Source organism: Solea solea, chromosome 3 (assembly GCF_958295425.1).
Source record: "Solea solea chromosome 3, fSolSol10.1, whole genome shotgun sequence".
Lineage (NCBI taxonomy): Eukaryota > Metazoa > Chordata > Actinopteri > Pleuronectiformes > Soleidae > Solea > Solea solea.
Genome location: NC_081136.1, coordinates 5073934 through 5096187, shown reverse-complemented (window position 1 = coordinate 5096187; position 22254 = coordinate 5073934). Strand labels below are relative to the sequence as shown.

At 41.2% G+C, this 22254-nt stretch overlaps 1 protein-coding gene across 2 annotated transcripts; it reads right to left on the bottom strand.

Moving 5' to 3' along the window:
* Nucleotides 1-3260: 3260 nt before the first annotated feature.
* Nucleotides 3261-21791, bottom strand: casq1b (calsequestrin 1b). Of its 2 annotated transcripts, XM_058624952.1 has the most exons (12): nt 21416-21791; nt 12707-12739; nt 9402-9495; nt 7696-7796; nt 7499-7610; nt 6793-6866; nt 6580-6710; nt 5783-5828; nt 5632-5686; nt 5447-5547; nt 5250-5324; nt 3261-4163 (listed from the first exon to the last, which is right to left on the bottom strand). In XM_058624952.1, the coding sequence occupies exons 1-12, from the start codon at nt 21650-21652 to the stop codon at nt 3753-3755; spliced, it is 1470 nt and encodes a 489-aa protein (XP_058480935.1). In that variant the 5' UTR covers nt 21653-21791; the 3' UTR covers nt 3261-3752. The 2 variants fall into 2 exon arrangements, with proteins under 2 accessions (XP_058480935.1, XP_058480936.1); XM_058624953.1 differs by lacking the exon at nt 12707-12739 and having other exon boundaries at nt 21416-21790.
* Between the last annotated feature and the right edge of the window lie 463 nt (nt 21792-22254).

Sequence of the window (22254 nt, the reverse complement as noted above, 5' to 3'; positions counted from 1 at the left end):
AATGAAAGACAAACAAAATGCTGTTATCTCACCCTATGTTGTCAGTCAACACATTTCTATAATCTGTGAGGACATACTATAATCATTTCATGACAAAAAAACAGACAAAGGTGTATTCGGATGCCTGACCATTACACTAACGGACTGTAATGATATATTCAAAAATATATACAGGACTTGTTTTGAAGTGTTTCTATAGAAATTTGTGACCATTTATTCTGTAGAGCATTTATGAGGTCAGTGTTGGACAAGAAGACCTGGCTCACAATCTCTGTTCCAGTTCATCCCAAAGGTGCTCGATTGAGGGGTTGAGGTCAGAGCTCTGTGCGGGCCAGTCAAGTCCTTCCACACCAAACTCAAAGTGTATTTACATTTAAGCATTTAGCAGACGCTTTTATCCAAAGCAACTTACAAGAGAGGAATAAGCTACTTAAAAGTAGTCTTGGAAAGAACTCCACTAGGAACAGTGGACTGATCGAGGGTGTGAGTGCTGAGTGGATCCAAGTGCAGGGGAGGGGGTGGGGGTAAGGTAGATGGGAAGAGCTGGGTCTTCAAGAGCTTCTTGAAGATAGACAGAGACGCCCCTGTTCTGGTAACCCTCGGTAGGTCATTCCACCAGAGTTAAACAACACATGAAAAGAGTCTGGATTGTCTTGTGCGGGGTGTTGGCACCGCCAGACGACAATCCTTTGATGAACAGAGTACTCGAAGGATAACATAAGCCTTAACGAGACCATTTAAGTAGGTGGGAGCAGACCCATGAAGCACTTTGTAGGCTAGCATCAGTGAATGCTGCAAATTTGATGTGGGCGGCTAAGGGTAGCAGTGAAGCACAGTGAACAGAGGTGTGACATGTGCCCTTTTAGGCCGACTGAAAATCAGGCGCCGCCAAAGTCAAATCATGTCTTTATAGTCCTTGCTTTCTGCAAAGGGACACTGTCATGTTGGGATATCAAAGGGCCTTCCTCAAACTGTTGCCACAAGGTTGGAAGCATAGCATTGTCCAAAATGTCTTGGTATGCTGAAGAGTTAAGATTCTCCTTCATTGGAGATAAGGGGTCTAAAGCTCAAAGCCTGATTTAGACACCAGAATTCAAAACTTAACAGGTGTGGCCAAATATTTTTGTCCATATCGTGTATATAAAAGAAAATGTGTCAGGAAACTCTTCTCTTCACTGGTATTGTATTCAGGATACCAGTAGAGGACAAGCCAGTGGGAGGACATGTTATTGGATCACCCAAGATCCCGATGGCAGAGGTGGATCGCTGCCACAAAACGTGTTCAAAGGTACAGAATCCTGTGCAAACTAACTGAAGTACCTGAAGATATTGGAATATTGCAGGTCTAGAATAATGTCCATTAAGAGATGTGGCTAAAAAAGGCTTGTCTAGATTTTCTCTAAAAAAGCTGTTTTCATATGGTTGTAGCCTAACTTATCTATGTCAGGCGACAGTTGTCAAAAACAGAGGATGAATCAGGCATCACTGTATGTCTTACCTGTGTATTGATTGTAGGCGCCACCGATGTTTGTCAGCACTGAGTTGTAGATGAGTGTTGTTTCTGTGTTGAAAGGGCCAATGTGTCCACTTGCTTGTGCTGCCGCACTGAAAACAACCTTCCCATTTTCTGCATCCACAACAAAAGAGAAAATAAGGAACACGTCATCAATTTATATGATACGTATGACAGCAATCCAAAGAAATACAAGAGCTTTGATGCTATGAACAAGCAAAGAAATCCCAAACATGGCTACCATTTAAGTAAATAGCTTTGCAAATGTTGTTGTTTAAAATATATTTCGGAATTTGACACACGTAAATCATAAACATTGGTAGACATCAGGTCTTGGTTTTCGGACCGACCCATGGGGGCAATTGTCAGCCGTTATCATCAGACTCTGTAAAAGCTCTACTTTACCGTGGCATTTTTTGCTCTCAATCAGTTGGTTTTCCAACGCTTCCACTCTCTCCCTCATGGCAGCGAGCTCTTTCTGCAGGTCACACATGTCAGGATAGCAGAAAGACTTTGTCCCAGATGTCTCCGTTTCAGCCACTTCAAGAGCCTCCTGGGCCGCGGCGAGGCCACAGAACAGCAACACGAACAAAAACATTGCAAGAGGTTTCTCTGTATGCAGCAATCTGAAGTGCTATGGCCACATTGTTTTTATGTGTCAGAATCACTGCCTGTGTGCCATGGCTTGGATTCAATTCAAGGCCTTACACATTTTTTTGTGAGTTACTGGCAGAGGATAAAGTTCATCATTTGTTTGTTTTATCTTAATGTCAACCATTAACTACAGTAATTAATGGTTAATTTACAACAGTGACCTTTATGGCATGTTTCTATAAGGAATAGTACCTAAAATGACCAGTTAATCGTTGTCCCGGGGGTTCCCGTGGATACAGGTTACGTCATTAGCTTGCTAACGCTAACATTAACTAGTTTAGATTACGTGTCACTTGATTTGTAGCTGTAACATTAGGCCAACATTATCAAGTGACACATAATCTAAGCTGGTCACATATTCAACAGTGACCCTAAACCGGAAGCACTACAACACGTTACGCAAAATACGCACCAAGCATATAGACGTTATAAGATAACCCCTTTTGGTGGATAGCAGGGTGGATAGGCGTCCAGTGCCTTTCCTTCCTGTTCAAAACATGGAACGTATGTCCATCCAATGAGTGACCGAAGAGCATCCTGGGCCACGGCGAGGCCACAGAACAGCAACATGAACAAAAACATTGCGAGAGGTTTCTCTGTATCCAATGATTTGAAGTGCTATGGCCACGTTCACTGCGAATCACTGCCTGTTGATGTTTAGAAAAGGCGAGAATCAGAGCGATCTTTATTCGGATTTTATCTATGTTTAATTAATTCAAGGCCTTACACATTTTTTTGTGAGTTACTGGCAGAGGAGAAAGTTCATTTTTTGTTTGGTTTATCTTAATGTCAACCATTAACTACTGTCCTTTAGTATATTATTTACAACAGTGACCTTCGGCATGTTTTCATCGAGTGGAATGGTTCAGTTTTGTAAGATTTTTACCAAATCGGCCCCAACCAAAGTGTCACTACCTTGCGACTGGTGTGTTTCTCCTTTTGTATTTTTATTTGAATTTTAATATATATTTTTATTTATTTATTTACTTTGTAATAAGAACTTTGAAAGGCTTTATATAAATAAAGTTATGGTTAAATTCATGTTTAATCAAAGCGGTAAATCTGTTTTAAACATACACACACACACACAGACACAAGTTTATTTTTTAATATGAGAGCAGAAACAAATCAGATTGTGTTGCTTTATTATCTGGACATTTATGGCGGCTTTCTCCAGTATTTTTAAGACTGTCCAGTGAGTTTCGATTTCTATTCTTCTTCTCTTGTTTCTTCTCTTCTTCAAGTAGAAAACATGTCATTGAAAGAGAAAAATGACAGAGGGTTAACCTCTGGGCTGCATGTGACGTTAGCTTTCGTTCGCCTCTTTGCTCGTATTCATCGTGAACATCAGAGCTGGTCGTCAACAGTGTTTCTTTCTTCTCCTCTGCTTCTTTGAAAATCGTCTTCTCTAACTGACAATAGAAAATTTCCCATGGGGCCACAGTGCTTGTCCCGCGTCGGAAAACGTACAGAAGGCAAACAGAGACGGCGTGTTTGCTGCGAGATGTCACAAAAAAAGATATCCGGTACTGCTTATTTTGCCGTAACTGGCTAAAGTATGATGTAAAAAAATGGTGGTCAAAATTTATTCGTCATCATCGTCGTCGTCATCGTCATCGTCATCGTCGTCATCGTCATCGTCATCATCATCATCGTCATCATCGTCATCGTCATCATCGTCATCATCGTCGTCATCATCATCGTCGTCATCATCATCGTCGTCATCATCATCATCGTCGTCATCATCATCATCGTCGTCGTCGTCGTCATCGTCATCGTCATCATCATCATCATCATCTTCATCATCATCTTCATCATCATCATCATCATCATCATCATCATCATCATCATCATCATCATCATCGTCGTCATAGTCATCATCGTCATCATTATCTGGGTCAATCTTTCCAGACAGAACGTCTTCGATCCACTGCTCCAGCTCATCAGCTGAGGGCATGTCGTCAGGGTCGTCCATTTCCATCCACACACTGTCGGCCTGCCAACGATGACACACAAATCATTTCAATCAACAGCTGCTACCACCAAAGACAGCGATGAATCTATGAATCTGACTGGTACTTCAGATTCAGGTGCTAATCCAGTGTGTGTGAGTCCTTCAAACTGTCATTTTGGTTCCTGCTCAACATCGGATATGGCTACGTTCAATGCTAGCTTAGCTGTTTTTGTGTTTTGCACTGGTACAGAGATTAAAAAAAATAACGTCTATGGTGATGAGAGTAACCAGATCCAAGGTACCAGATATTGATTCAAGAACAACTGTCAAATTCATACTCCAAACATACAGGGGGCAGTATACGTTTCCCCTCCAGTAATTAGAAAGCAAGAGGCAACCAGTCGTGGCGTTGCCCATATGAATCTGAACCCCCATTTTGAAGACTTTGGCTTTTTGAACGTGATTTGGCTGGGGTCACGTTGTTCTGGTTGTAGTCTTGCAACCCGAAGTTCAAAGGCGTGACCTGCTACTAATACATTTTGTTGTCCGTTTCCTCAAAATGGGACCAATAGTCCGTAAAATCGCTGTTTTAGTGGTAGCAGCAGTTAGGACCAATATTCACAAAATTGACAACAAACAAGACCTGAAACTTGTGATTGAGTCCATTAATCTACCATGAAAATGTCTCCTATTGTTGTAAATTAATTGAAGAGGTAGAAGTACAATTAAACTTACGATAGTGTATAATATTGTACCATGGTGTCTCTTGCGATTCCCTACTGGCTAGTGCGCATATTGGGGCAAATGTTTAGCTAACGTTAGCTTGAGTACAGCTAAACTAAACAGGATTAAATCAGTTTACACATACTTGTTCATGTGGAACTGACGGCAGATTACAGAACACAGAGACTCACTACTGCCACTTGAGGGACAAAGTGATATTCCCAGATGGGCACGCTAGTTGGTTAGCATGCAGCAAACCAAATTCCGTGAATTATTTAAACGTAGAAAAAAGTAAAAAAAAGGGTTTCAAAGTCAAATACTTACATTTTGCTCCTTCAACGCTACAAGCATACAACCATGTCTTATAATGTTTGGATTTTTCCTGAAATTAGAAAGGTATCTTACATCCTCAACATCAACAACACCAATCTGAGGAGTAGAGAGGTCGATGCGGAAAGTCTTCTCCCAGTAAGGAACCAGCTGAATGGGACAGAAGAAAGGCCATGGTTATATCAATGTATCCTGACATAATTGTGGGCACTGTTCTCTAACTATCTAACTATTTGTTCACTAGCAAATATGATTAAAGATGTTGTTAGCACCAGGGGGAAATTGTCAGGGTCGATCCAGATGATGCTGAGGTTTGGGTTATCAGTGTTTTCACGTGCCACCTCCTTCAGGATCTCCAGGAACTCAAAACCATCTAGGGAGGGGAAATTTCCAAAGTCAGATACGGTGGAGTATTGGTTATCTAACGGATCTAATTACCAATTAAACACACAAGTACCAGGGTCATCTTCCTCAGCAAAGGCAACAATGTGTTCTCCATTAATGTCATCCTCCTGTATGCGGAGAAAGAGGGATACAACAAGGATTTACTCACTGGAAAGAACTTATTCTGAGAAGTTTTTTTTTTAAACAAATAAACAATCTCTTACCCAGATCTCATACATGCTGTGAGGTTCAAGTTTTCTCAGTGTGGGCCTGAAACAATACAGCATCATTTAATTTATTTTAAACATTTATATATGCATTTTACTTATCCGGTATCGGATCGCGGAGAAAGCATTCCAGACATCCCTATCCCGTCCAGTGGTTTCTGGGTCCACATCAGTGTCTCCACCCAGTGCGATGTACTGGGAAGTTCTCAAAAGGAAGTGGTTCAGGAGGAATTCTGACCAGTTGCCGGAACTATTACCCTCAAACTACTCCTTTTTATCGAAAAGACTCAAGTCTGGTCACAGCAATGAAATATACGCAATGTGAGAATTGAGAATTTTACTTTTCGGCTCAGCTACCTCTAAATTATATGACTATATTCCAAATACGTTGACACACACACACATCCACACGTGTGCATTTCCATATTGTACAAGTCGTTGTTTACTGTACTTATTTGCAAGGCAAGCCTATAGTTCTTCCTTAACTGGTAATCCAACGACCATTTTCTCCCACTGCAGCTTTTCTTGCACTTCTTTCCTTTTTCCTGGTCATTGGAATTGGTCTGACACCCCCACTTATGGTGCCCCTGTTCCATAGCAACACAATTCCTGTAGGAACACCCTTAAAACTTTTATGCATGACTTTGTTCAGCAAACTGCATCGTTGTAAATATAACTATGTCCAAAGTAGGGGCCCCATGTGTCCCTTTTACCTGTGGCCCCCAGGTCGTTTTAATTGCCTCCGATAGTCATATGTGATGTTATTTTGACATCACAACAGTTTGGGGTCTCACCTGTCGTGTTGTTCGATGTAGTCGACGAGCTCAGACTCGATGTAGGGCTTTCCTGGAATGGTGTCGGGTTCCTCCATGAACGGCTCGTAGAAATCAACTTCGTTGAGCTTCAGCTTCAGCTTCCTCGCAATCTGAGGTTATGTATTAAACGTGAGGTTAACTGGACAGAAAATACAAAAAACGTGTGCTAAAAATGCTAACGCAAGTTCAAACCTTATTGTCAAATGTGGCATAGAATTTGACAAAGGGGTGGAACTCCTCAGCAGCATCGTCGAACTCCATGAAGTCTGGAAGGAGAAAATTACTTTTTTAAGTTATGATCATGACTAGGCATGGGGTGAAAATCTATTGCTGCAGTTACTCTGACCAAAATAAATGCGATTAATGATATTATTTTTTCTGTAATTTATTGTTTTTAGAGTCCTAAACGTTAACTGGAAGAGCCATTTGTTTGTACTCGAACTGCATTTGGTTCAAATTCATAAGCTTTTAAGATACAGGCACAAATAAGATTATTTGTCTCTTTTGTGTCATGTTTCATATTTGAACACATGGTGTTGTGTTATGTTATATTTTAAACGTATTGTGTCTTAATGGGCAGTGTTGTTTTGTGCAGCATTTCGCTTTATACGAAAACGGATGAAGCGATGACGCTAACTTCATAAAAACAATAACAATGTGACCAAAAAAAGGTGACAATAGGTTGTTATGGTATGAAAACATGTTAGTAAAAATATATAATTAGATGTTGTGTGATCGTTTTAAATCATGAGGTCCTGGAATGACTGGAATGAAAAGATGCAGGCTCCCCCTTGTGGCACACCATTTTACTACAATTATCTTATTTTTCAGTGCTTTTTTAATCGCAATCTGTGATGATAAAAAAAAAAGTAAAAATATTTTCAAGTCTTCAACCTACGAACAGATTTCTGGCTCTTGAAATAGCCGACCAGCCTGATGACCTCGTCCAAGTTGAAGAAGCCCTTCAGCTCCCGCTCGTTGCCAATAATCTCCACTGGGTCTTCAATCACCTGCAGGAGTGAAGAGAGAACTTGATTAGCGTCATCAATTCCCTGTATTTATATGTGACGTACGGACGTTAGAGACTGGACGTACGTCAAAGATGAACTCCACCAGTGTGTCAGCGGCCAATTCTCCATCGTACTCGATGATCTCATTGTCTGCAAAGATGTAGATGCTCTCAACCTCATCCAGACCTGGAGAGAGAAAGACAAGTGTTGACAAGATTCAATATTGACATTATATGTTTTTTTGTCTTCTCCCTGGCCACACGGTTGGTGTAGTGGTTAGCACTCTTGAAACAAACTGTCCAGGGTGTGACCCTGCCTATCGCCCTATGTCAGCTGAGACTTGGCCCAGCACCCCCCCGCGACCCTCATGTGGAGGATAAAGTGGTAGATGATGAATGGCTTCTCCCTCTCTAGGTTTTCGCAAAAGCAGATCGTTTTTACACCTGATGCCCTTCCTGAGCCAACCCTCCCATTTATCCAGGCTTGGGACCGGCACTAGAAGTAAACCGGATGTGGTCCCCCAGTGGCTGGGATCCATGTCCAGTGTCCAATTAACAGTGAGGGATTGGGTACTTTGCTCAGGGACACCCCAGCTCTTGTCCTGGTGGGAAAACAAACTGTGCCCAATTCTCCTCCGCTTGGCCATCGGCTGCCCATTGCCATTGTATGTGTAAACACCTAAATTCAATGCACTAGTTACATTTATTAGCAAGTTATATTGTCGTATTGTCACATATTGTGTCACAGTGGCAACTGGTCGTGACGTCACTCCATCAGAATGTGAACTCCTGTTTTGAAGCCTCAAGATTCGCAATGTGCCATCCAGCAAACTGAAGTTCACAGACCAGCTGTCAATCACACTGGTGTTCACTCATACATGCCATGTTTTACTGCCTATTTTCCTTTAAACTGGAACATAATTGACTAAACTGACATCAAGTTTTGTTGATGAAGACCTGAAACGAGCTGTAAGTATCTTGCCAGGTAACCAGTTTGTAACCAGTGAAGTCCCCCATAGTGGCTATTTAACACTTATTAACTTCTTATTTCCTGTCACCTGGAAACTAACTTACTTTGTGTAAATTAACTTACTGAATAGAATATTCATATTTCATACAGCAACATCTGGAAGACAAACAAATGGTTGCACACCCAGATGATAACTACAAAATGACTTATACAGTATATTCTGGTTTCTGTAAGAAATGGAAAAATCTTAAATTCTCTCTCTCTTTATATTATATATATATATAGAGAGAGAATGTATTAGTTACCATTGGTCCACTCAACTACAGCTGTAAAAGATGCTGTGATCTGTGGTGAACACTTGGGGGCAGGATTGCTTCACATGTCACATACTGACTGTATGTGTCACATCTTATAGTTACATCATTTCTTTAGTAATGGGGAAAATTTCAGTGTACAATTTTTTGTTTTTGTTATAATAAAAAGAGTTTAAAGCTTACATTTAATTCACAATAAAGGAAACGCCTGAATTGCCTAAGTGATGATTGACAGGTGTTAAACACAAAGATTTTCAGTGATTATTTAGTGATTATGTAAATAACTATTTTTCAGCTACAGAGTATATTTAAGACACTTTACAGGTTAAATGCATACATTTATACACTGTAAAGAGCATATATGACAACATTAAGGAGATAACTGGGTGTTGCTTAATTGGACACATGAAGTGAAAACATGTGGAGAAATATGATGAAAACATCATGTAAACTAGCCAAAGATTTTCTTTTCCATCACTATTGACAAGCAGGCTGTTTACAGGCTTACCCAGCTTCTTAGCAATAGCAGAGTCTTTCTTTTCATCCACCAGGCCGAATCCAATGTCCTCATCATCAAGCTCGTCCAGGACTTGAGCTGCGAGCTGGACACATGAAGATAAAGCGAGAGAGGCGAGGGTTAGGAGAAGAAAGCTGTATTCAGTTTCATACGAGTGCTGATTCCATCTCTGACTTGATCTTCAACCGACATTTCCCCTTAATCTCAGAACTCCCATTAAACATTTCATTTTCAAAAGTAAACCCTTGGCATTTCATCTCAATTTCACGGCCTTAAAAGCAAAAGCGTTGGATTGCTGCCTTGCACTTTCTAAAATCGGAGTGAAACCGAAGCCAACAATTGACGGAGGGGGGGGTGGAGGGGTCAGCAGAGCTTTCCAGACACCAGAGGAAGAAGAACAACAAGAGGAGCAGAACTTGAGCCAAAGGAAGAGGAGATGCTGCAACAGGTGTGGTAGAAAATATCAACACGGCATACATGCGCTCGAGTACATATTTACATTCACTGTAAATATACAGTGGCATTATTTACGTTTATTTTGACACAGTTGACGAATTGTACCAACATTGTCAAAGAAAACTCCAAACTACTCTCTTTTAAATTATTAAAATGCCTTTAAAGTAATGACATTGCCATTTTCAACCCTTCAAAATGTGCATATGCTGCTGCATTTTTGGCCACAAGACTTCATCAGACGGATCTTGTGGAACAAGAAGCCATCTTCTAATGGCGTTCCACCACCCAGAATCACCCGGAATCACCAGTGCGATATAGGCTGGTGGCCTCGAGAAGGGTATCCAAACCAGGATGTCCTTGTGGGCCCTATAAAGTTGACAAATTATGTCAAAATAGGGTTTGTTCCTGGTTTCCATGGTGGCCCCACCCAAATTTGCCCACAAGGGGTTCTCATGAGGGGTCCAGGTTACGGAAACCATATGGGACCTGCATAATTTGCCCACTTAGTACCACCATGGAAGAACACACCTGGGATATGTAGATATGAAAATCCAGAAATTAAGTCTAATTGAAAGAAAATATATAGCGGAACACCAGAATATGTTTCCACTGAGCAGTACAGTGCGGTTCAGCTCGGAATGTCACACACTCGCTTATTCTCATTTTCATTGTTTGGTCCTCAGGCAGTCAAACAGATTTTATGGAACAGGAATCCACTTTAAGCTTTGTTTACACCGTGCAGTAGCCTGGCATGAATTTGGTCTCTGCAGACACGTCTGGTAAGAACATGGATTTGGGAGAATTTCAGAAAAAAGGGGAAACCAATTTCCAATTTTTCCCCTGGTGGGCTAGAGGAGGGTTTAACACAGTGACGACAGATAAGTGACGTCTAGCAGCTTTCGTACACATCCTTCATGGAGGTAACTGAAGAGCATCTGTCTTCTGATTTGGCAGTTGTTGTTGACACCAGCTGTTCTTAAACTTTGTTCTTAAACTGGCAAAAGTTGGTTACTTGATAGCCATAGTACGTCATGCGGATCATTGGTCTCATTGCTTGTAGGTCTATTCAACGACGTACAGAGGAATTTTGACCTACTTCCATTTGTCACGCCTCTTGAAATTGATGTGGCAGAGGTGCGGTCTGGCATGAGCTAGGCTAGCCAAACAGTACAATGGCTTGTATTTCCACTGTGGGTGTGGGTGGGCCAAATGGTGATAGGTTTGTCAGCAAAACAGCGGAAGACAACAAGCTTTGTTTTGATGAAGGCTGCTTGGGAAAACACCACCATTTTCCCCAATTGTCGCAAATACTGTACAGTAAGTGATGATTCTCGGTCTGGAAATCAAGAAGTGTGTCAAGCTCCGACCTCACGGAACGGGACCACTTGGTTGGTACCCTATCAGAAAGGGTGCCAGAAACTGGGATGGTATAGATTGGTTATTTTGGTTCCCCTTTCAACGTCTAACAATGAAAATGCTGATAAATGTCCAACTTATCGAGCTAAACCAAACCAGTCCACTCAGTGGAAACTGGGCTTTATCGAAACAAATGTTCTTTCAAATGTTTGAAAATGTGACTTGCCTCCATCTAGTGGATTCTCATATGTCCCTTTTCAAGGTCACAACCTGACATCCATCTGGGTTATATAGGCTTGGGTCTGAAATGCATGGTATTTTAAAATGTTCAACACGACCATGCCATTATATTAAAAGCATTTAATCATTTATATGAGTGTTTGGGGTTTTTCCACATGTCTTCCATCCAGAGAGTCCAGGAAGTGCTCCTACCCAAAGGGTTTTCACTTGATTGGTTGTGTTCTTGGTTGTGTTTCATGATGACTGTCCCTTTAAATGTGAGCTTACGCTCTGTATGGAGTGAATCAAGCAGCTTGCAAAGCAGCATTGCAGATAAGCAGCCAAATGCCCCAAAGCACCAGCACAAGTAGCATGTATGCTTACACGGCAACGTACATTTGCCGTGCCATCCATTCTTTATCTCATACTTGGACCAAGAGTAAAGATTTACTAAACAATAAAGCACAATAAAATCACCAATTTTACTGTAAGTCTATGTTCACCCACATCAGAATTGTATTGTATATCAGAAAAGTATTCATAAAATGTACTTCATTTTAAAAATTAGATGAAAACATGTTTAGTTTGTGACAGAATTAATGTTGAAACTGTAGAGCTCAGTCTATATCCAACATAAGAAGGCAGGGTCATTATATTGTGGTGTTTCTTGGATTAAGTGTCTGCTAATCTCAGATAAGGACTACATTTTTCAGGAAGCAATGGGGTTGCTGGTGGTAACGTCTGGAATAAATATTTTTTAAAACTGTATTTACCCCCAAAAAATGTCCACTACTACCTTGAAGACTACATTTTCTGCAACTCAATGTAAGAAAAGATTTATAAAATGAAGTTATCATTTACCCAACATCTCCTGGAAATGATTCATTTGATATGGGAGGTTTTGTCACGATTTATAATTATAATTTGGGTCCTCGTTAAAACGTGGGTCCTCATAGAGAAAGTTTGGGAACCATTGGGTTCGAGTATGGATGGATGACCATGTTAAAGCTTTTTTTGAACAATCTACCCTTACCATTGTCTCTCTTTTTGAATATAAAATAAAGCAGGTACAGCCCAAAGCTGCTACTTCTGCTGGACTTTGACAGCAGTTCAGTCCCTGTAGGTCAGTGAGTTCTGGTTCGTAACATCAGGTTCAAAAACTAAACTGTAGTCCAGGAGTGGAAGAGAACAATCAGCAGCCGCCACAGAAAAGGGGAGCCCAGCCTTTGTACAGACAGAAAAGAAAAAGGCAGAGCTGAACATACCTGAAAGATATTTGCTGCTTCGCTTACGATCAACTGCAAGAAGAGGCAACGCTTTAGGGCAAAGCACAATAGTCACAGCCTCCAGGTTTACAACAAATCGAGTGGCGTGGCCTTCACAGGAGACAGAATGAGTCCAAACTTTAAATACTTAGAGTGGACGATATTAAAGCCCCACACACACAAACTTGTCTTTATATTAACAAATAAATTGGATTGTGATGCATCAATCAAACTGCCATCTCCCCCCCATGCTCGTACCCCCCTTTGTGCACTAACTGGCATGCTCAGAAGACAACGCCAGAGCTTAGGCTAGGCTAGCTTGCTAAATCCAGCGAGCCAGTTGCAGCAACGTTACGGCAGAAAAAGGCGCCAATAACAGGTGTTTGTCGCAAACCAAAGACTTTTTTTGGGAAAGCTACTGCCAAGAAAAAGTCTGATGCAGTGCGATCCAAGACCAGAGTGAACAGTGGCGCAGTGTTTGAACGGCGGCGACGCCTCAAAGCTCAGAAAGGGCTGCAAAGTGATGCCGTTTCTACTGGACAGGTATTGGTTAACTTTAAGTCTTTGTGAACTTTGTGAGTATTTGTTGTTTTTCATCATCATGCTGCCAATTGAACACATATCTAAAAAATGTCCCCACAAGACATTTCTCGGACCTCACAAAGATATAAATACAAGTACACACACACACAGGATTATCGGGGGTACTCATGTGATTGGTTTGAAAGCAAGATGGTAGACTGCATAATTACTTGATTTATGCATTAAAATATGGTGTAACATTCATGCATGGTATCGCACATCGTTTTGAATTACAATTTTCAGATTAGATTTTTAAATGTGTTTCTATGTTGTTTAATTACATTCAAATTGTATTAAATTGGTATAAACTGTATTTGAGGTGAGTACATCACAAGCAAGTTTTTTTTTTTTTTACAAAGAAATAACTTTAGTTTGCATGAATTAATTTGGGTTTTTAAATAAGATCATTTTTAAGTTTGAGCATTAACACGATAAATCAGTTTCCGATGCTGAATAATTTAAGAAAAAAATTGGTACGTGCTAAATTAGTTAACTCAAACTAGGGATAGGATGTTACCACTTTTTTGTGTCCGATATCGATATCAAAAATTTGAGTATCTACTGCTACCGATATTATTGCGATTCAGTCATTTTAGACTACTTATGAACGTATGAAGCTGTTAACGACACATTTGTGCTGAGTCATTTCAAAGACATAATTCTCCAACTGTGTATCAAATATTGTAAAGAAATAAACAGCCCAAACATGACTAAAGTGGTTTTGTAACAATGTAGGATTTTTGGATTGTATCGGATTCTACATTTCTATCTGTCCGATATCCGATCCAGTGATTTCGGCCAGTATCAGACTGATACCGATACTGATTCCCATCCCTAATTCAAACTAGTTTTCATTTAGTCCTTTAGTTTGAATTATGTATATTTTCAAGTTTGTCAACCTTTTTTTTCCTCGTAAGGTGAATTGATTTCCGTACGTTTTTCGGACAATTCTAAGAGCCACAAAATGTCACGGATTACAGATTCAGGATAAGCATGACATTAAATATCCACGACACAACTGAACTATTCCCCCCCCAAAAAACACACAACACGCACCTCGCCCCCGTTAGCACGGCCATAATAGTAACACTGGGGTATTTATAAGAGAGGTGAGGTTGTGGGAAGCGAAGGAGCGAGGACTGCAGCTATATAAGGGCGTGACAACAGAAGGACGAGATCTGTTACATATAGAAAAAGGGGTGTGGAGAGAGGAGTGGAGACAGGGATGACAGACGAGAGGCGACAACTGACACTTGAGCGACATCCGTCATGTCCTTCCGCCACGTTTTATCCTCAAACACCAAAACTCGTTCCCGTCTGGATTCACTCAGTCATGCTCGGATATCAACAGTTAAGTCTGTCGACACCCGTTTGAACTCCTCCACTCGTTAAACGTCCACGTTGAGCCAAGTGAGCGGTCGGCAGCAGCGGAAGCTCTTGGCAGTGGTTCTCTTATGCCCAGTCACTGTCAGGTGACACAAGACGAGGCCAGAGAGGCCAGAGAGGCCAGTGAGTCGTGAAAATCGAGAGGTGGGCAGGGGGGTTCAGTTTCACAGAGCAGCGCAGGAGTCGCATTTCTTTTTAATATGATGTAAAAAAAAAAAAGTTGCACACAGGTGAGATATTTTGGCGGTGATTCGGACACAAGATAAAGGAGTGATTGAACATAATTATTCTTAAATTCAGAGGTGGAAAGTAATGCATTATATTTACTCACGTGGATGTAATTGAGTAGGTTTTTGTACACTTAATTACTTGAGTATGTTGGCCTGAATTTGAATAAAGAAACAAAAAAATTCACGCACCGTAAACTTTGGCAGTGAATGATGAGGACTGGTGAATGAAGACAGGTGAATGAGGAGGACAGGTGAATGAGGAGGAATGGTGAATGAAGACAGGTGAATGATGAGGACAGGTGAATGATGAGGACAGGTGAATGATGAGGACAGGTGAGTGATGAGGACAGATGAGTGATGAGGACAGGTTAGTGATGAGGACAGGTGAGTGATGAGGACAGGTGAATGATGAGTACAGGTAAATGATGAAGACAGGTGAACGATGAGGACAGGTGAATGATGAGGACAGGTGAGTGATGAGGACAGGTGAATGATAAGGACAGATGAATGAAGAGGACAGGTGAATGATGAGGACAGGTGAGTGATGTGGACAGGTGAATGATGAGGACAGGTGAATGATGTCAACACTTTAATTTGTAGAGGTTTGCCTTTAACTAAAAACAGATTTGTGTCCCCTTGTCCCTTTTGCATGACTTGAGTGCATTTCACTTGTACTTCAATCAAATTTCATCAAAATAGTGGTACTTTTTACTTGATTTCAAAACAAACTTTTATAAAGAATGTGCTCATTATTTCTTTGCAAAAATTAAACATTGTGTGCAAAAAAATAAATATATAACCTGCTGTGAATTTCCATTGAAACATGCAATTCACAAAAAATAAATTCAACAACAAAAAAAAAAATGGCTGAATATGTAAAAGGTTTCAAAAGCAGCACGTGTTAGCGATCGTCCTGGGATCTGTGCACTTTTAGAAGTTCTGTCATCAGCTTTTCCCACCTCAGCCAGACAGTAAATTAGTAATAGCTGCTGTGAACACGTGGAGGCTGTTACGCAACGCTGCGCTGAGGCCATGAAACATTCATGTACAGCAGCATGAAACCCACAAACACTGCACTGAGACACAGACATGATCGTCTTCTTCTTCTTCTCAGGACAACACGGTCTCACGAGAGACGTGTGAAACGCACGGGCAGTTTTCACACGTCTCACGGGCACACGAGCTGATTCACTGTGGTTTGGACAGAAGTGTCTGTGAATGTCCATCTGTGAGTGACTCACTCTGAGGGCAACGCGCCACATCGCAAACATGTCACATACAGTACGGTCCCCTCCTGCACTTCATCAAGCTTGTATTTAATTACACTGAACACTGCAGGAGCTCAGAGAGACTAACTTTCCCGCTGTACAGTTCTAGCACGACTCCACTCGGCTCTACTAAGAAAAACAAAACTCTGATTCATGGCACAACGTCCGAAACAAGAATCAAACATTTAGCAAAGGAAATGTCTAAAATATCAATATTTAACAGAGAAGTCTGGTATATTTAGTGCAGAGCAGGGTTCCCGCAGGTCCTTGAAATCCTTGAAAGTTTGTGGATTTGAAAAAATTAAATAAAAATCAAGCCTCTTATCCAATTGAAAATTGCCTTAAATAGACATGGGTCATTGAAAGTGCTCATATTGTGTGCTTCAGGGTTCTCATGGGTCTTTGAAACCCTTGAAAGTTTGTGAATTTGAAAAAAAAATTCAAGGCCCTTGAAAGTTTTTGAAAATCGCCGTAAATAGACACAGGTCATTGAAAGTGCTTGGATTTTGTGTTCCAGGGTTCTCTTGGGTCTTTGAAACCCATGAAAGTTTGTGAATTTGACAAAAAAAATTCAAGGCCCTTGAAAGTTTTTGAAAATTGCACTAAATAGACATGGGTCATTGAAAGTGCTTGGATTTTTTGCTCCAGGGTTCTCATGGGAAAGCGACGTCACGGCAGTTTCAGTACAGTCGTGCTATGTTGACCCCGCCCACTTTGAGGAGGTACCACAGTAGTGGGAAAACAATGTGACAATCATGACTCTTCCAGTGACGACTCTTTCAGGTACCGTCACTAATGGAAAAGCAAAAAATCAAACTGATGTCAGTCAACATTGGGACCTTGGGGGACGGTTGGATGGCGTAGGGTAAATTTAGCGTGACAGAACCAGCGTGCGGACTCTCTGACGTGCGCCGCCAGAACTATTCTGGACATTTGTTGGAGAAACACTGATGGATCACTCACTGAGCTGCAGAAGTCTACAGACACACAAGATCTCCCCGCCTCAGCAAATACTGACTCACTGCGATCAGACTGATGTTATTTTATACGTCTGTGTTTCACATAATCTCGTCACTGATATGTAGGTTGATATCGCAGTGTTAAAGCTAGAAAACAGTGGTCGTGTTTTTAAAGTTTGCACAGTAAGCCATGTTGAATAAGGGCTCAAAGTTGAGGCCCCTGGGTCAATTTCCCCGTGGCCTGCCATTTAATATCTGGTTATAATTAGTTGTTTTCAATCATTCCATATCAAAACAAACACTTTTATTTTGAAATGATGTGAAGTATCATCGTAAATGTCAGTATTATCAACACGATGGAATGTTAAGATCATATCGCCCACCGATGACTGTACAGTTGCTTTTAACTCGTTTAACCCTAATCCCTACACTTTTATGTGGATTATAATCTAAATCTCACATATAGGTTTAGGGTTAGGAAAAAAATGCAAGAGTAGTCAAAATGATCACTGTGGACGTTTTAGAAATGTGCTACTTTGAGCGTTTAAGGAGTAAAGAACGTTGAAACGTCAAACTGACATCTGGTGAAGGACACTAATACTGTATGTTGCATTATGGGAAATGCAACAGAAATAGCACACAAAATCTCTGAAATCACACCTTTGACAAAAATGTATTATTTAGTTTTGTTTAATCTTGTTTTAACGTATAATAATAAAATAATAAAATAAATAATAAAATAAATGAAAAAACTAAAACAAATATATACGAAAAAATAAAATGTACTAAAATTAATAAAATAATATATATATAAAAAAGTTCATTAAATAAGAATAAGTATAAGAAAATGTGCCAAACAACGAAAACAAATAGACATGGATAAAATACACTAAAATAAATTAAATAAAAATATACGAAAATAAAATGCTCTAATTATAAAAAGTTTATTAATTAAGAATAAGTAAGAAAATAATATGTATGAAAAAAGAAATATGGATAAATACACTAAAAAAAATTTAAAATAAAAGAACAAATGTGAAAATAATATGTACTACAACACTAAATAAATAAGATATGTTAAAATGAGTAATAAATAAAATTAAATATACTACAAAAACAAAAACACTATAAATAAAAGCAGTGACACTGATTGAGTGACTGAGTCACAGTATCTCAGAATTGACTCATGCAGTATTCACCCCCCCAACATTTATAATGTAAGTGTGATATTTATTGCGTCGCTGAAAGGACGCCGTCCCCATCACTCACTGTCTGTGTATAACTGTTACCACGGCAACCATATTTGACCTTTTCTCAGACCTCTCAGGAGATGAGACGAGACACAAAGCCGGAGACTCTTCCACTCGGCGGGGACTCTTTGTAACATCACGACACCGCGAGTGTCCACTGTGAATGTCCACTTTTTTTTTACCCAGAATCGACATCATTTTGTGCGACCCGAGTGCAGACCCCCGCCTCCTTTATCGCTTCTCTTTCAGTCTTTAATGGAAGTGTGACTCTCACGTTTCCCCCTCTGTAATGTTAGCGTCTTATAGCGACGCACAGATCAATGAGTTAAGGCTTATTTTCCTGTCCTCGAGTCTAGAGTTTCAGAATTCGAGACGCTTTTGTGTCTACAGCCACTTTACAGGTTAAATGCTAACGCCAGCAGCGCCGATAAACGCTCAATAACCATCCGTCAAATTCTCTGATTTCCATTCATTCCTGGAGGAAACATCATGGCTGTTTGTTTTGTTTCCTTAAAAAGCAATAAAACAACCTTTAAATACATACTGCACGATTTTTTTGGGAGCGGCCAAGAGGATCCACTGGATTATTTTTCACAGACTAAGGTGAATGCAGCAAGGGGGGGTCAAAGGTCAAGTGTCAGGCATATTTTTAGGGCGGTAACTCTCGCTGGTCACACGTCAACAGAAGCACTTTGTAAGTTGCGGCCGCAACAAACAGAAGGTGCAACCAAACATGATAGCACCTAAAGGTGCAGTATGTAAGATTTCAGCCAAATGATTTCCATTTGTAAAAAAAAAAAAAATTAATTAATATAAAATGAATATACATTATTGTTTTTATTAAAACAGAATAAACTTTATGTTTATATCAGGAAGGTATTGCTAAATCCTACAGTATGTGCCTTTAGGTGAAATGGCTCATCAATTATCGCAAAAATCGTGAAAAGTACCACCTAAGAAATATATATATATATATATATATATATATATATATATATATATACATATATACAAAAAATGTAAGAAAAATGTTGAATTGAAAGACAATGATTTTCAGTCTGTGGCTCCGCCCACTGCTGACCCCCCAAATAACATGGTTTATAGCACCAGGTCAAACACAGTAAGCTGCTTCCATCATGACGCTTTTCCATGATACAGTTCTAGCACGGCACGGCTCTAATCGCTTTTGGGTTTTTTTTAAGTCCAAGTCGATCTATTTAGCCAAGGAAATGTGTAAAATCTCAATATTTAACGGAGAAGTCTGGTCTGCTGAAAGCCGGCCATGTTCTGCCCCTAATGTGGTGAGAACCTGAAGATGGACGCAGATGAGTGTAATAACAAACAAGTTTTTTCAGTAGTTTTAGTTGTGATTCGGTTTTAACTTTTTTGTAAATGCTTAGTTTTAGTTTAGTTTTTTGTAACATGGAGTATTTGCCAGGTCAAGTATTGTGTCACATGCAAAAGAGTTGGAGCAAACAAAATTCCAATCACTGCACACAAAAAGTGTATTTTCAAACAAATAAAATGCAATATTTTTGAATGTTTAAATCGCTATTTTATTTGCAATTTGAGTATTTTGACTTTGCGGTTCATTTTTTGTTTGCTTCAACACAAATCTAATTCCATAATAAAGTGGCTGCTGGATACGGAAGCAGTTAAGATTCAGTCCCCTGAGCGCCGCGCTTAAATAATTCACACTTTTCTGATTCATAGGTGGTAATGACCTGCTATTTTAAGCCTCTCCTCGAGTGCTTAACGTTTGGTGATGAAGTAACGAGCCGCGGCGGGGACCGAGCTCCGGCGAGTATCACGTCCTCCGGCCAAGAAGCCCCGACTTGGCCTCGCTGGCGGGAAATTGATCAGATCCAATGACGTGAGTGTGTAAATGATGGTTTAGTGCTCAGCTGGGAATGTGGAGAGACAAAACAGAGCAGTGTGCGTCTGCCTGAGTGAGTGCGCACGGGGGGGGGGGGGGGAGCAGTAGGTGAAGTAGAAACTGCCCAGGAGGGGGTTTTGAGCCTCGTGCTAAGCATGCAGCGATGTGCTAGGCTATTTACAGAGGTGAGTGATGCTGGTGTGTAAGGAACACTCTGTAAGAGGACACTGCTCATCTGACAGACAGTGTGTGGTGGTGGACACACCGGCTGACAGTGGGCTCCAGGTGCATCGACTGTGGGCTGAATGGGCGTTTTAAGCTTGCGGAGACACAGGAATCGCCGGTCTACTGCTGCCCTGTTTAGTAAGTTCGGGTCACGTCGGGGAATCCGAACGAAGGATTTCAAACACAGACGTCACATAATAACACATTTGAAGTTCATGATGGAGGCAGCAGTGGATGAAGGCCCCCGGCGTGCTGTGATGTAGACTCGCTGATTTTCTGTATGGACTTTGTTGTCGGGAGAGTTTAGGTAACTGTCGCATACGAGTGACGCGGTATAGTGCTTAAAATCTGACTCGAGGAGCCACAGCGTTCAGAATTCTATCAGATTTGAATCAGATGACGATTTAAAAATAAAATGGAAAACATATAGCTTTTCTACACAAGTGATTCCAAAACATTGGGTCCTGGAAATTATTTGTTTACATTTGAGTTGACATATTTGAGTTCTGAGCAATTATTGGAAAATATCCAATTGCAGTTTCAGCTCAATTAAGATTAAAAAGTTATCAAGGACATCAAATCATCATCTACTCATAGATAGAAGATAGAACGATTGCAGATTGTAGAATATGAGATTTACTAATCATGTAAATCCTAATCTGAACAAGGATTTCGTTGCAGATAAATACGACCTCTAAGGCAGGAGTTGCTCCTCAAAGTTGCTGACTTGAGACGCTGAACCGACTGCACCTGCTCTCCTGATGTTGTCCTTCTCATCTGAAACCCTAAACGCAAAAGCACCATAGCTGCATCCAGGAAATTCCCAACCGGAGCCAAATTATCCACGTGAAACCCCTTCACTTCCCGTTCGTCTTCCCACTGTGACCCCCCCCCCCGGGTCCATCCTGTGTCATGCTTTGGCGGGAAACCCACCTCCAGAGCCAGCTCCTCGATCTGGAGCTGCTTCAGGGCACTGCGGTTCCCGTCTACATTTTTGTGGTAGTAGATCACCATCACGTCGTACTTCTTCATGATGGACTTGTAGTTCTTGGCGTTGAGGTTGTGGACCCGGTCTTTGCCGTCGTACTCGGGGGATTCCAAGCCTTTCTCGGCCCAGGACAGGGCCCCCAACGAGAGGAAGACCCCCAAAAACACCCAGCCCCACTTCATGGCTGTTGTCTTCTCAGAGCCTGAACTCTTGAGGAGGCAGGAAGGAGCGACCAAATACACTTGAGAGGTTCAACGTTGTCCCCAACACGAGTTGTTGTCAAAGTAGGAACAAAGTTCACTTCCTGACCCCGCTGGCTAGAGAAGAGCAGGTCCGACAGTGACGCCCTCCTTTTAAAAAGGGCTACACGTGGTTTTTGCTGATGCCACCGCCCACAGGAGGAGGTGGGGTGATGGGGGCGTGTTTTCTGGGGACAGGAGTCGCTGGTATGCGAGGGGGGCGAGACTCTGATCCCACTCGTCCAAGAGCAACGGCAAAAAAAAGAAGCAGGGCACAGACTGAGAGGTAGGGGCTACCGAGCAGTGGGCGGAGCAACGTTTGGGTCGTACGTCCACCTGTTTGAAGGCAGTGACAGCAGTTGTGTCGGGCGTTTGGGGAGCTACAGATGCTCGGCGTCTTGGAGGACTGAAGGTATGGACGGACAGATGGAGGTACGGTGAGAGCTTGGAGGAAAGAGGAGCTCTGGGATGCCATTCCCATATTAAGTTTTGGCAGAGGAGCCAGGCTCTGGCTAAAAATAAGGGCCACGGCGAGACGCCGCTGC

Coding starts and splice junctions, on each gene's coding strand:
- casq1b (XM_058624952.1), bottom strand. CDS start 21,652: ATGAAGTGGGGCTGGGTGTTTTTGGGGGTCTTCCTCTCGTTGGGGGCC. Junction 12,740..21,415: donor TCGAGGAGCTGGCTCTGGAG/GTGGGTTTCCCG, acceptor CTCTTCTTGCAG/TTGATCGTAAGCGAAGCAGC. Junction 5,325..5,446: donor ACCCTGACAATTTCCCCCTG/GTGCTAACAACA, acceptor TGTCCCATTCAG/CTGGTTCCTTACTGGGAGAA.